The sequence below is a fragment of the Ovis canadensis genome, chromosome 14 (genome assembly GCF_042477335.2).
Source record: "Ovis canadensis isolate MfBH-ARS-UI-01 breed Bighorn chromosome 14, ARS-UI_OviCan_v2, whole genome shotgun sequence".
Taxonomy (NCBI): domain Eukaryota; kingdom Metazoa; phylum Chordata; class Mammalia; order Artiodactyla; family Bovidae; genus Ovis; species Ovis canadensis.
Genome location: NC_091258.1, coordinates 15,425,146 through 15,440,458, shown reverse-complemented (window position 1 = coordinate 15,440,458; position 15,313 = coordinate 15,425,146). Strand labels below are relative to the sequence as shown.

Here is a 15,313-nt window from a genome sequence, read left to right as displayed (position 1 = left end):
CTGTGGTGTGGTCTTGCTTCATGGGCTGGGAACGACATCAGTGCTGATGCTTGGAGAGCTTTTTTTATTCTTTATTCACGTGTTGAAGATGGTGTGTCACCTGCTTTGCAAGAAAGATTTGCAGAAATAACCCTAAGTATCCACTATATCCGTTGAAGGCACTTAGGAAACATGTATTATAAATGAGGAAATAATGGGCCCAAGTTGTCAGCCAGAATAGTAAAAGTCCTTTCTTATTCCAGAAACCTCTGAACTTCTTCCAGCAACCATCCAGCTGGGCCATTGATCGTAAAAATGAATGTTTTTCATTTGAACCAATACTCATGGGTGTTATTGGAGCCACACAATTTAGTTGATTTTTTTTTTTTAACATATCTGATGTGTTTCTGTTCCTGTTTTTCAGTGTTTTCATTTGCTTATTTTTTTTCTTCTGTTTTAAACTCCTGATTGAATGTCTGTATCTTTTTCCTTTCAAGTTTCTACCAGAGTCTAATAGTGTTTTCCAGTTAGTGGGCATATAATACTAAGAAAATTTTTCCAAAAATATATTCCATTTTTTAGGCATGGAGGGGATGGGGGCTCTGTTGATGGTGTAATGTATTTGTATTTAGGGTGTGCTAAATCTTAGATTTAATAGACACCTTATGGATTTTAGTTTCTGCTTGATGAGTCCAAGCCCTGTGAGATTTCAGATTTGGAGATATTCCTCACATTTGATGTCAACAAAAAGAAAGCTGGGTCTTGGCCTATTTTTCTGTAGCTTCAGAGAGTATACTGAAACTTTCATAATGAAAAGTTTTCCATTATTTGGAGAAAGGACAGATCTTCAGTGTGATATGGAATGCATTTTTTTTTCCCCTGCCAATTCACTAATGAAGCAGCAGAAAAAGACACGTGAGTCATTGGTTAAACAGGCAACCCATGGAAGTTACTGTATAGTGTCTTTCTCTGAAGCCTGCTTCATAAAAGTTTTCAAGGCTAGCTTTTTCAGATGGGGATACAAGTCCCCTGAGAATCTTGCAGAAATGCAAATTCTGATTCAGTAGGTCTGGAGCATAGCCTCAATCTCTGCATTTCAATAAGCTCCCAGCTTTGGCCGCCCCCAGAGTAGCGAGGCTTTAGGCTGTGTATGGAGGTGGTGGTAGGGGGGGCGGTTCTTTCCTGGTTCCTGGCCCTCTGCGCCCCAGTCTGAGTGTGGCTGTTTCTCTTTGATCTGTCCAGGTTTGGTCGCTGGCCGCAGTAGCTACGGATCTTTGCCTTGGTCCGAAGTCTGACCCAGATTTGGAAACACCCTGGGCTCGACATCCATTTGGGCGACAACTGCTGGAGTCCCTGTAGGTTTTGAGAGCTAAAAGTGAGGAAAATGAATGGTGTCCCTTTTAGGTCTGTAAACGTTCTCAGTGTTATTGTCTAAAGTACAAAGCCCTGAGGCATGAGAAGAGGAAGCGAGACCTTTCCTTTTAAAGTTGCAGTAACTTCTTTGCAGAACTGATTTCTTAGAACAGGAGGAACTATACAATATTTGTCATTTTTAACGAGGATTTTAGACTCAGATATCCTTGAGAGAGTTATGCTTTGTCCCAGAAGTTGTATCTGTCTGAACACAGAGCTCCTGAGGTAGAAAGTTGGTCGAGGTACTGTAGAACCTCGCCCCTGAGAGCAGGTTAGAGAATTGCTTGTTGGCTTTGTGTTTTCCGAAGGCCACAATGTGTTCACCCTACTAGACAGTTTATGAAAATACTGAGTTTGATTTACTGCACTAACGTATGACTAACAGGAAATACAACGTGCAAAATTATTTACAGCCAGGAAAAATCACTGGAGCCTCCACGACAGGGAGGCCCAGGTCCTGAAGAGAGATGGAGAAGCGCTCCTGCCTTCAGGTGGAGGTTCGCTTTACCTACTTGAGGCGAGATCTGGGATGCTTGCTCACTCTTCAAGTGCCTCGTGGTAACACAGGATAATGATGGTTTTCTACCCACTTCCTAGGAGGCTCATGAGAAAGTGTGAAAACACCTTAAAACTATTAGTCTTTGCTTGTTAGGAAAGTATCAGTACTATTCCATTGCAAAGGCCAAGTTCCTAGGATCTCTACCTTACCTTCTGGGTCCTGAAAGGAGCAAAGGGGAAGTGAGGACCGAAGAGGTAATAAAATTGTTCCCTGTTGTTCTTATTTAATAGCTCAGACTCATAATGCCACCTCTGGAGTCTGACCTGCTCCCCGTTTCTCTGAGCACTTTCATGTAGCCTTAGGTTATATGAATGGAGGACTGGGAAACCCCCAGAGAGCAGTGTGATGCCTCCTTGGAGTTGGGGAGGCCTCACTCAGATGTGCGTTGAGTCTCCCTGATTCTTGGAGAAACTTCATTCAAGTCTGAGCCCAGGCCTGGATGCCTACCAGGAGCTTTCAGATGGGTTATCTAGGTCATGTGTGATACTCTGATATGTGTTATTCCAAAACAAGTCGATCAAGCTGCTGGATCTGTAGAAAGTTCTTGTTCCTGATGGGGGCTTTGAGGCAGAATCAAGAATTCTCTCTTCTTTTATGGTTTATCATAGGATACTGAATATAGTTCACTGTGCTATACAGTAAGGACCTTGTTGTTTATCCATTTATATAAACTATAATGGAAAAGCATATGAAAAAGAATTTATATATAACTGAAGCACTTTTCAGTATAGTAGAAATTAACACAATGTCGTAAATCAACTACACTTCAATAAAGTTAGTTTTTAAAACAGCTCTCCCTTCCTTCCCCGATGGGAACAACCTGCCGCAGTTGCGACAGGCATCATTCCCCCGTGCCTTCTTACGACTTCTGTCGTGCCCCTTTCTCTCCAGACTGGCTCATTACTGCCGGCTCCGGGACGTGCAGACGTTGGCCATGCTCTGCAGCGTGTTCGAAGCCCAGTCTCGACCGCAGGGGATACCAAACCCTTTCGGACCTTTTCCCAGCCGCTCAGCTAACCTTGTGGTGTCCCACAGTCGCTACGTAAGCTGGGGGTTTCCTGGTCTGAATCTGGCTTTTTGCAAAGGTGAGCCGTCATGGGAAGTGGCGCTCTCACGCTGTTCCCGCTTTCATTGCAGCCCAGCTTTACATCCTCAGGTTCCTGCTCGAGCTTGTCCGACCCGGGGTTCAACACTGGTGGCTGGAACATAGGTCAGTACGGAACTGCCTTAGCCCATGCTGAGGTTTTATACTTTCAATGTGGTGTGTGATTTAATATGTGATCTTCAGCTGATGAATATTCTTCATGTTTTCCCTTGTTTCTCATTGCCTTTATGTATTTATTTACTTTTTAATTTTTGGCTGTACTGTGCACCTTACAGGGTCTCAGTCTCCCAACCAGGGATTGAACCCAGGCCCTAGCAGTGAAAGTGCCAAGTCTAACCCCTGGACTGCCAGGGAAGTCCCCTCATTGACCTTTAAATTGAGTATGGTGGAGATACCACAGTCAGCAAGGGCTGAGACATGGGCTTTTGTGTCTGAGCATGCTGGTTTCTGCTGTCTCTCTGCCTTGCTTGGTTACTTCCCATCCTATGACCTTGAGAAACTGGCAGTGGGCCTTCCCATCGTCCATCGCCAGCCCCAACCCTTATCCTTTGTGCTGCATAAGTCCCTTCCCCATCGCCTGCCACTTCCTGTTACCGCCCTATCCACGAACCTCCTTCAGGATGGAGAAGTGACGCTGAGCCCAGTCCCACCTGGACGTAAAGGTCTATTTAACCAGTAGATGTATATGTGTTTTCTGGATTTTTAAAATTTCTTTTTAAAAATGATTTTAATTTTGTTGATTACAGAAGTACTGTTTGCCCAGTGAAGAAAACAGATGTTGGTGGAGAAAATACTAATGGTTGATTTCCCCACCTAGAAATAAATAAGATCTGTTAACATTCCAGGACATTTCCTTCCAGTCTGTGTGTGTGTGTGTGTGTTGGGGGCGGGGGAGGGGGGCAGATCTTTCTACATTTGTGATTTTATGTTCTATTTTTTATTTTCTCATGAGCATTTTCTCATGCCATTTAAAGAGTTTTTTAAAATAAGTAATGCCTGCCTAATAATCTATATCACTCTTATAATTTGCTTAATCATTGTGTGTGTGCCTAATTATCAAGTTAACGTTAATAGTAAATACCTAGACAGAAAGGTAAGGATAGGAAAGTGTTCTGTTTAGTTCTAGGACTTCTCAGAATCTTCAGCTTAGCTTATTTTCCTTCCAGGAAGTAAATGGGACACAGTGCATCATGAGAGTTTTCAGGTTATTTCCCATGCCTTCTCTGATTTCCATCTTCCCTTCCCATTTGATTTTCTTCAGTGGGAAGAGAAACAGAACACATATCTTCACCTTGGGGAGAGTCCTCACCAGAAGAAATCCGCTTTGGGAGTCTGACCTACAGTGATCCTCGTGAGCGAGAGCGTGATCAGCATGATAAAAATAAAAGGTAATGACCTTCCGAGCCAGGAGCTGTAGCTCTGTGATGCTTAGATTCTTCCCACACTGGGACTCTTGCTTTTAGGAAAGGTCTATGCTGTGCTGAGTCACTCAGTTGTGCCCGACGCTCTGCGACCCCACGGACTGTAGCCCACCAGACTGCTCTGTCCATGGGGTTTTTCCAGGCAGGCAAGAATACTGGAGTGGGTTGCCATGCCCTTCTCCAGGGAATAATCCCAACCCAGGGATCGAACCCAGGTCTCCCGCACTGCAGGCGGATTCTTTACCATCTGAGCCACCAGGGAAACCCTAAGAGAGGAATATTAAGTGCCATTTGGCATCGAACTTGTTTCTCGTAAAGGAACTGACAGAGGTGTTCTGAATTTGATCCAGGCTTCTGGACCCCGCTAATACCCAGCAATTCGATGACTTTAAGAAATGCTATGGAGAAATCCTCTACCGTTGGGGTCTGAGGGAGAAACGAGCTGAAGTGCTGAAGTTTGTCTCCTGTCCTCCTGATCCTCACAAAGGCATTGGTAGATATGAATTTCTTTCTGTTCTCATCACTCTCTGAAAGGTTCTGTCATTTAACGTGTCCATAACGTAATCCTTGGAAGTTCCAGTGTCTCATTTATAAGTGGAAATTTCTGAAGTACTTTGAGTCTATTTTAAGTTGTTGAAAACCCTGGCGTTTCATGAGACAGTTACATTTTCACTGTAAAGGAAGAAGTTGTCTGCCCAATCCTCAGATGTAGGTTGGCAGTAGGGACATTTATTCAGTTATTCAGCTGACGTTTATCAGACTCCTCTTAGTCGCGGCGCCAGCACACTCGTCCTTTGTGGCAACTCCTAGGCCAGTAAGGGAGAAAAATAATGACAAGCTGTGATCAGTATTTATGAGCAAGCGAAAAGGGTGTTGGGTCAGGGGAGCAGGGAGGGAGAATTTTAGCAGACATTTTGAGCTGCCTTGGGAAAGCTCTCTGAGGAGCCGAGGTCTGCAGGACAGGACGGAGCCGCCTGTGCAGCAGGAGAGTCTCATGAAGGGCACCCCACCCAGGAGCAGCCCCACAGCGGAAATAGCTGTTATTTTGAACAAGCGAAGGAAGACCAGTGTGCTGGAGCACAGTGAGCGAGGAGAGTGCTGTGAAACGACCACAGGAGAGTCAGGGGCTTGAAAGTCACGGTAAAGAGCTTGGACTGTATTCCAAGCCCAGTGATGAGTTTCAAAGGACATTAAGAAGTAAGTGATACGACTCTCTAACAGTCCCGTGGTCAGGACCCTGCTTTCACTCTTGTGGGTCTGGGTTCAATCCCTGGTCAGGGAACTAAAATCTTGCAAGCTGTGTGGTGCGGCCAAAAAAAAGGAGAAGTGAGGCCAAACTAACAGGGAGGGAGCATAGCTCCACCCAGCAGCGGACAGCTGGAAGAAGAGGTAAGCTCCAGTTTCCACTGCAAGAGGGTTTCGTTGGCTGTTATAGGAAGAAAGGATGGGAGGAGGGCGGAAGTAGGGGCGGACAGGGCATTGGAAGACTGTTCAGGTGGTCAGAGCGAGAAGGACGGCCTGGTCTCAGGTGTTATCAGTGGAGGTGGAGAGAGGTGGATGAAGTAAAAATGCATTTCAGGGGTAGACTCAATATCAGTATGTCTTACTAACAAGTTGGATGTGGGCTTGAGGAAGAGACAAAGCTTAAATGATCCTAAGTTTCCAGCTTGAACTGGAAATGGCGATGCCATATTCTAAGATTAGAAAAGATTGAAAGAAAATTGAAAACTCAGTTTGGAATAGTAGGAAATGTTGAAGTTCAAACTGTAGAAATGATGTAGACAGTTGGATATGAGTCTGGAACTTAAAGGAGAGTTTAGGGCTAAAACTAGGAATGTGGGAATATTTAGCACGTTGATGGTATTCATGCTGTAAGCACTGAGTGCATTTACCTGGGAACTGTGGGGTGGAATGGATTCTCAAATAAGAGAGCCCACTGATTCTGGGCCTTGAGAGAAACCAGTAGTTGGAGCTTGAGTCTTGGAGAAAGAACCAGAAACAGACTTTGAATGAGATACTAGTGTGTTTTGAGGGAAAGCAAGACTATGATATGAAAGAAGTTAAGAGATATTTTCTAAAGAGTGATACAAAAGAGAGATATAAAGAATAGACTGAACAGTTTGATTTCCTTTGGCCCCCAGACCCTGCTGAAGTGTCTACATAGAGCTTTTATGAAAAGACACAGCTGTGCAAGGAAAAGTAATATTGGCAATAAAATTTGGGACCTGGGTTACAGATAGTTAGTGGTAGCTGATTTTACAGAGAGGGAGCTGAACGCTGAACTGGCAGGCAGAAAAACAGTAACACACATCGATAACCCCATGTAACTAATCCCATGGACTGTAGCTTGTCAGGCTCCTCTGTCCATGGAATTCTCCAGGCAAGAATACTGGAATAGGTCGCCATTTCCTTCTCCAGGGGATCTTCCTGACCTAAGGATCAAACTCAGGTCTCCTGCATTGCCGGCAGGTTCTCTACCGTCTGAGCCACCAGGGAAGCCCAATACACATGGCAGAACCCCCGGATGTTTCAGGAATTCAAGTACCCAGAACTTCTGCAAGTAGCAGGAAGGTGAGGTCAGAAATAGGAGCCTTGAATGATGGCCTTTAGGGTCCCCAGGTTCCCACTTCTATTTTGCACAGCAGTTTTCACCCTTCCCCTCCCTCAGCAGAAAACTGGAAGTTCACTGTCTAGAAAAGGTGGACATATTTCCCAATAAAGGGGCTGCTACGTAGCTAGTATATGAATGAAGAAGGACCTGGGGATTTAGAGTAGATCTTAGAAGTATCCAGAGAGAGAAGATGAGTCGCCTGCAAAGGATAGGGATACGAATAGCATCACGCTTCGTGGGAGCAGTGAAGCCGCTGAAGATCCTGGAGCTGCACAACAACAGTGCAGCAGTGCCTTCCCTGGGCTCGAAAAACGATCCTCGTAGAATCCCTTAGCATCTAACCTAGAGTTCTGTACCCAGCTCGCCCTTTAAGGGTCAGAGCAAACCTTCAGCCTGTCTAAGGCGGAGGAATAGGTGCGAAGCCAGGAAACCAGGGTGTCAGGACGGTGATGAAGGGAGATGTGCCTGACAGACCTGGAGACGCGCCAGTCCAGGCTGGAGCTTCAGAGTGCTGCCCCTGAGAAAAACACCTAGTGTATTTCCGTAGTCAGTGTATTTCTAAAAGACTCAGGTGTTTGCAGATAAATTGTCAATAAGCAAATGAAAAAACAAGACTAACTCTAGGAAAACCAAGATGTGCAAGAAAGAAAGGAAGTCATCATGGTATGTGGTTTGGCTTGATGAATACTTGCCTAGAGAAATAATGTAAAAGCAATATTAATCCAACCAAATCATAATAGAGCTGCGTGGGGAAGGAGAGGAACAAGGTGTCCGTGAGTCTGGTTGGGGCAATTGGGGAGTGAAAGAACTTCCGCTGGGGGAAGGTCAGTAGACAGTGCTTAAATATGACAATTAAGAAATAACTGGGGAAGGGACATATGTATACCTGTGGCTGATTCCTGTTGATGTATGGCAGCAACCAACACAATATTGTAAAGCAATTATCCTTCAATTGAAAATAAATAAATTTTTTAAAAAAGAAATAATTTTATAAACATGTGTAGAGATAGGGAGATGAAAACTGAAGAAATAGTTAAATGGGTTAGAAGAATTTCCTCTAGGGAGTGATGGGTGTGGGAATGCTGGTTTTGATAATACAATGTATAGAATAATTTGATTCTTTAAGTCGTGTGAATATAGTTTCAGTTAAATAAAGGCAAACCAAAATAATACATAGATTTAAATGTTGAATAAAAGGATTATTTTAATATGGATTATCTTGGTACATGTACATGAAGAAGTACAGACACAAAATGCTGTTTGGGTCATCTATAATATTTTTCAGAGCATCTACAGGCTCTGAAAAAGGAGAAAGATCAGTGATGGCCTCCTGCAATTTGTCTTTTAAGTTAGTTTTCAGGTAAATAAATAAATCACAGGGATATGTGACTGATGTGCCAGGTCATCAATCAGCTAGACCTTTTGACATCTCCTGTTCGAAAGGTTGTGCTGGGTTCCTTGGGCTGGACGAAAGACTTTAAAGTCTGGTTTGGGGTTGAAGTTGTTCAGGAAGTCTCTAATCCATACTCCTTTGATTACAAATCAGGGTGTCTGATGCCTCCAGTTCTGTTTTTTCTTTCTCAGGATTGCTTTGGCTATTCAGGGTCTTTTGTGTTTGCATATAAATTAAACAATTTTTTGTTCTAGTTCTGTGAAAAATGTCATTGGTAATTTGATTGGGATTGAATTGAAAGTGTAGATTGCCTTGGGTAGTATTGTCATTTTGACAATATTGATTCTTCCAATCCAAGAATATGCTGTATCTTTCCATCTGTGTGATCTTTGATTTCTTTCATGAGTGTCTTATAGTTTTCAGAGAACAGGTCTTTTGTCTCCTTGGGTAGGTTTATTCCTAGGTATTTTATTCTGGCGCAAAAATAGAAATATAGATCAATGTAATAGATTAGAAAACTCAGCAATAAACCCATGTGCCCATGGCCAATTAATCTATGGCAAAGAAGGCAAGAATATACAGTGGAGAAAAGACAGCCTCTTCAATAAGTAGTGCTGGGTAAACTGGACAGCTACCTGTAAAAGAATGAAGTTAAAACATTCTGTAACAGCATACACAAAAATAAACTCGAGTGGATTTTAACCTAAATGTGAGACTGGATGCTATAAAAGTCTTTAGAGGAAAACATTGGCATAACACTCTAGACATAGATTGTAGCAATATCTTTTTGGATCCACATCCTAGAGTAATGAAAACAAAAATAAGCAAATAGGACCTAATTAAACTTAAAAGCTTTTGTACAGCACAGGAAACTGTAAATAAAATGAAAAAGTAGCCCACAGAATGGGAGAAAATATTTGCAAACAAAGCAACCAACAAAGGATTAACCTCCAAAATCTACAAAGAGTTCCTGTAGCTCAACATTTAAAAAAACTAATAACCCAATCAAATAATGGACAGAGGATCTGAATAGATATTTCTCCAAAGGAGACATACAGATTGCCAGAAAGCACATGAAAAGATGCTCAACATTGCTGATTATTAGAGAAATGCAAATCAAAACCACAGTGAGGTATCACCTCGCATCAGTCAGAATGGCCATCATGAAAATGATAAATGTTGGAGACGGTGTAGAGAAAAGGGAGCCCTCTTACACGGCTGGTGAGAAAGTAAATTGATGCAGCTGCTGTGGGGAACAATATGGAGGTTTCTTAAAAGACTAAAAATAGAACTAGTATAAGATTCAACAGTCCCATTCCTGGGCATATATCTGGAGAAAATCCTAATTTGAAAAGATGCAAACACCCCAGTGTTCTTAGCAGTGCTGTTTACAGTAACCAGGACATGGGAGCAACCTAAGTGTCCATCGACAGATGAATGGATAAAGAAGATGGGGTGTGTGTGTGTGTGTGTGTACACTGGAATATTACTCAGCCATAAAAAGAATGAAATAATACCTTTGTATCATCATGGATGGACCTAGAGATTATCATACTAAATGAAGTAAGTCAGACAAGAGAAAGACACATATCATATAATATCACTCATATGTAGAACATAATTTTTAAAAAATGATGCAAATGAACTTATTTACCAAGCAGAAACAAACTCACAGTTATTGAAACAAACTTATGGTTATCAAAGGGGAAGCATGGGGATGAGGGATAAATCAGGAGCTTGAGATTAATATACATACACTACTGTATATAAGGTAGATAACAAATATGAGCTTCTGTATGGCACAGGGAACTCTACTCAATATTCTGATAACCCATATGAGAAAAGAGTCAGGAAGAGTATGGATCTGTGTGTAACTGAATCACTTTGCTGTGCACCTGAAACTAACAACATGTAAAACAACTACAATAAAAATTTTTTTACGTTATGCTTAAGAAAACATAGCTATTTTTAATCAAGATTTTCAAACCGGTTTATCTCAGGATTTACCTTAACTGGGAACTACCATGAGATATTTCCCTTAATTACCGTGTACTTAGTGTCTCTATTGGTCCATTTTTATGACTGCCTGTTGATCTGAAGCAGAAGAGCTGGTTCTGATAGAAGGAAGAACCCAGGACCCTTCCTCTGCTGTAAGGGGTGAAAGAAGAGGGAGATACAAATATCTGTGGGTGTTGAGATGAAAGGAGCCCCAGTGAAAGGCTTCTATTTCCTTAGGGAAGGGAAATAAGAGAGGCCATCAGGGGTTCTGCCATTTAAAAAAACTGAACAGCAGTGGCTTAATAAGATCCTACAGAGCCCTCCAAATGAATGCATCTTTATTGCTCACAATGCCCAGTTCTCGTGTGCAGAGCTAAACTCACCGTGTCTCTTTTTTGGCCACCTCCACCCTTCTCCAGAGTTTGGCGTGTACTGCAGCCACTGCCGGAGTGAGGTCCGGGGCACGCAGTGTGCCATCTGCAAAGGCTTCACGTTCCAGTGTGCCATCTGCCACGTGGCTGTGCGAGGGTCGTCCAACTTCTGCCTGGCCTGTGGACACGGGGGGCACACCAGCCACATGATGGAGTGGTTTCGGACCCAGGAGGTGTGTCCCACCGGCTGTGGGTGCCACTGCCTGCTTGAAAGCACTTTCTGACTCACAGCCCTCGGGCGTTGTGGGAAGTCCTAGAGGGCCCATCGGTGCTGGCTGATAGGCTGTCTGCCAGAAGCAAGGCTCCAGAGCCCACCTCCAGCTGGACTGGGGTGCATTCCCCTCAAAGATTGACATGGTGTGGGCTGTTCCTGAGCCTTTGCCTTCTCAGCTCTTGGCTGTTTGTTGCTGGCATGGATGTCGGTGGAAGAGGACTCGGGCGGGTGGAAACACCTGCCTCCAGAGCTGTGTTTACCTCTCAGATGTTGACCTCAAGCCACCGACAGCATCCTTTCTGATGCCAATCACAGAGATCAGGGTCGGATGTAAAGGACAGTCTGTTGAGCCAAAGGACAGTGGACGTTACTTCAGTTGACAAATGGACCTGTGACATAAGTTGGTGCATTTAATGAACTGATGGACTACGGCCTTTTAAAATACGATACTTAAATTATAAATATGTACTTAAGGATCCTTAAGATGTATTTTTTTTTGTTTGCTGTTTCTCTTCCAGCTGCTTTCCCTTGGCTAATAAAATTCTAGTAATCATCTGGGGAAAAAAAGAGGTGATATTTTAGTGAATCTTTTTTTAATTCTACTTCTAATTGAAATTAACTCTTTGGGATAGGACCAAAGTCAATGCTCAGATTTTCATAGGAACGCTGACTTGCTTCTGTCGTCCAGGAGGAGAAAATAGAACTTGACATTTAAGGTTCTTCCCAACTTGAGGAGTTTGGTTTTTTAAAATCATTTCTTCTAGCAAGAGCAAACTCAGATTACATGGCAGCATTGCTGTAAGAGGTTCCTGTCGCCACTGTGCAGGTTGGCCGAGTTTCCATAAATGCCTTCATTCTCCTTTTGGGCTGCTCCACAGGCTTCGACCCGTGTTTATCTGCATCCACCAGTTCTTCAGAACGTTCTCAGTGCTGATAGCTCAGTTGGTAAAGAAACTGCCTGCAGTGGAAGAGACCCCGGTTCGATTCCTGGGTGGGCAAGATCCGCTGGAGAAGGGATAGGCTACCCACTCTAGTATTCTTGGGCTTCCCTTGCGTCTCAGCTGGTAAAGAATCCTCCTGCAGTGTGGGAGACCTGGGTTCGATCCCTGGGTTGGGAAGATCTCCTAGCGAAGGGAAAGGCTACCCACTCCTTCTGGCCTGGAGAATTCCATTAACTGTATAGTCCATGGGGTAGCAAAGAGTCGGACACGACTAAGTGACTTTCACTTCAGGAAAGAGAAATGCTTTTCGATACTGCTACTGAAATTTATATTTATTTCTTAGCATTTTACAATTCCAGATGATTACCTTAAGAAATATAACTCCATGTCTCAAAATATGACAGTCTTGTACATCACTGTAACTACAGGTCAGGACTCATTAATAGATGGTGAAATCAATGTAGTGGATAAAAACCACAGTTTTAAAAAAGTGAAAGTAGAAGAGACATCAGAAAGTACCAGTTAGGGTAAACATTGTTTTGTGTAACTTGGTTACAAGTGTATACATACGCATTTGCACATGTGTATAAAGGATCACAGTATAAATTCATTTCTTACTGAGGGTTTTGTTCAAACCATTTTCAGAACACTTTTAGATGAGGCTTATGTAAAGGTCATCTCTCTGTTACTGGATATGAAAGACCATGACGTAAGCAAAGCCTGGATCCTGTGCAGTGAAAGCAGGGGTTTACCCCGGGCTCGGAGTCGAGGTAAGATGTCAGCCACTCTGCAGAGTGGGCTGGATAGCTAGGTGCAGTAGGTACATGGAGGCTGAGAAGATCCGAACCTGTTCACTCTCTTCTGTTCACTGATACTTGTTTGTATCAATGCTGCTGTAATGGTACCATGGGATTTGCAGTAATTTGGCTAATTTGTATGAAGATAAAAGTTCTATCATGTTCCTCAGTGGAATCATGTCATTTGCAGAGAACAATCTTTTCCTGTCGCCCCTCTTCTCAAACTAATGTCAGAATATAGTTTCTCATTCCAGTTTTAGTCCTTTGACCCTTTCCCTTATGGTGGTTATAAGTATTTTCCAATAAGACTTGTGATTGAAAAGCACTTAAAACTTTCAAGAATAGATGATGGATGTGAAGTCGACCATCACTTTGAAATACAACTAAAGATGCTTACTCCTTGGAAGGAAAGTTATAAGCAACCTAGACAGCATATTAAAAAGCAGAGACATTACTTTGCCAACAAGGGTCCATCTTGTTAAGGCTATGGTTTTTGCAGTAGTCATGTATGGATGTGAGAGTTGGACTATAAAGAAAGCTGAGCACTGAAAAATTCATGCTTTTGAACTGTGGTGTTGGAGAAGATTCTTGAGAGTCCCTTGGACTGCAAGGAGATCCAGCCAGCCCATCCTAAAGGATTGAAGGCAGGAGAAGGGGACGACAGAGGATGAGATGGTCAGATGGCATCACCGACTCATTGAACATGAGTTTGAGTAAGCTCCGGGAGTTGGTGATAGACAGGGAAGCCTGGTGTGCTGGTGTGCCTGGTGTGTTCTTAGAGTAACATCCTGGGAGAAGGAAATGGCAGCCCATTCCAGTATTCTTGTCGATCCAGGAACCTGACAGGCTATAGTCCATGGGGTCGCAGAGAGTCAAACACGACTGAGCTTCTAACACTAACTTAATGTAACTTTTAACAATCTCTCCCTTTTTAATTATTTTTTAAAAAGACTTATTCATTTGTTTGGCTGTACTGGGGCTTAGTTGCAACATGTGGGATCTAGTTCCCTGACCGGAGATGAAATCCCAGTCCCTTACACGGGAGCGTGAGGTCTTAGCTACTGGACCACCAGAGGAGTCCTACATGACAGCCTCTCGGTGCTCCCCTTACTTGGCTGCCCAGATACAGTATAAAGGATGAGAAGACAGCTAGACAGAAATGATGTCTCTTCCCTCACTGAGCGCAGCTCTTTGGTCTCTTGGCTGTGGATTCCCGCGCAGGAAAGCGCACACACTCTGTGCTTTCAGAAGACTGAAAGATTGGCTGCCACCAACTCACCCTCCCTGCTAAATACTTCTGTGTCCAACTGAGACAAACCCTAGTTTAAAGGCCTGGGGCCAGATATCACTGTCTTCTGCCACTATCTTAATTTAGAGAGAATCGTTGATGGGAGCACCCCAAAACTGTCTCGGTTTTTTTTTTCCCTTCTTCTTTTCCTAATACAGTTCAGAAATGAAAGAAAGGGAGAAAAGGGATCTAATATCGGTATCCAAAAAACAGTCCCCAGCAAAAGATTGCTGGCTTTAAGGGGCTTGGGCCAATCTGTATCATTATCAAATGGTTTTCCTTCTGTAAACAGTTTGGACACATTAGTTGCAACAGAGTTTAAATATTTTTGCAATACAAATAGAGGATATACTGTCTCTTTTTTTACCCACAAAAGGCTTTGATAGAGTTGGAAATCCTGAAATTTTTTGAGTTAACAGAGCTTCCTGTTTTTACCTTTTTAAAGCTGAGAAATTAACACTAGGTGGCAGCAGAGGCCCATATTTGGTGAATCTGATAGCTTCCTAAGACTTCCCATGAGTTTGTGGATAAAGGTTAAACCAAGTGAAGTGAAGTCGCTCAGTCGGTCCGACTCTTTGCGATCCCATGGACTGTAGTCTACTAGGCTTGTCTGTCCATGGGATTTTCCAGGCAAGAGTACTGGAGTAGATTGCCATTTCCTTCTCCAGGGGATCTTCCTGGCCCAGGGATCGAACCCGGGTCTCCTGCATTGCAGGCAGATGCTTTACCCTCTGAGCCGCCATTTCTCCAGTTGTGAAAGAAAGGTCTCCATTCATCTAGATTCATCGACCCAGAGACTGAACAGACTTACGCCATTGGAAAAGAACAGCTATTTGAAGTCCTGCACATCACCTCCTCGACTATGAATGTTTCTCACACATCATGGCTCTCTCCCTACCTGCCTCATTGTGTCCTTTCACTCAAAGACCAACTTTGGGTTGGCAAACGTTTACTACGTCTCAATACGTTAATATTTAAATGACAAGTTTTTTTGCAGGACTGATTCTGTTTTTCCATCCATCCACTTCACAAGTATCCGTTCGGTTCAGACACCGTGCTACTTTCTGTAGAAGCACAGTTGTTCATGAGACGTGATTGCTTCTGTTTCATGATCTTAACATGTAGTGTGCACTATGCTTATTGTAATGAGGGTTTCCTGGGTT

General features: G+C 43.2%; 1 protein-coding gene across 6 annotated transcripts in view; it reads left to right on the top strand.

The window, feature by feature from the left end:
• WDR59 (WD repeat domain 59) overlaps positions 1–11,691 on the top strand; it is an 81,958-nt gene extending 70,267 nt beyond the window's left edge. For 5 of the 6 annotated variants that reach the window (XR_011248512.1, XM_069549587.1, XM_069549586.1 and 2 more), the window contains 6 exons: positions 1,222–1,334; positions 2,843–2,993; positions 3,089–3,161; positions 4,318–4,444; positions 4,828–4,970; positions 10,899–11,691. Coding sequence is in view for 5 of the 6 variants with exons in the window: in XM_069549587.1 (XP_069405688.1) it covers positions 1,222–1,334; positions 2,843–2,993; positions 3,089–3,161; positions 4,318–4,444; positions 4,828–4,970; positions 10,899–11,134 (843 nt within the window). In the remaining variant the exon portion in view is untranslated. Of the gene's footprint in view, positions 1–1,221; positions 1,384–2,842; positions 2,994–3,088; positions 3,162–4,317; positions 4,445–4,827; positions 4,971–10,898 lie in introns of those variants that run through there. The other variant, XM_069549591.1, reaches the window with a different exon arrangement.
• The last annotated feature ends 3,622 nt before the right edge of the window (positions 11,692–15,313 follow it).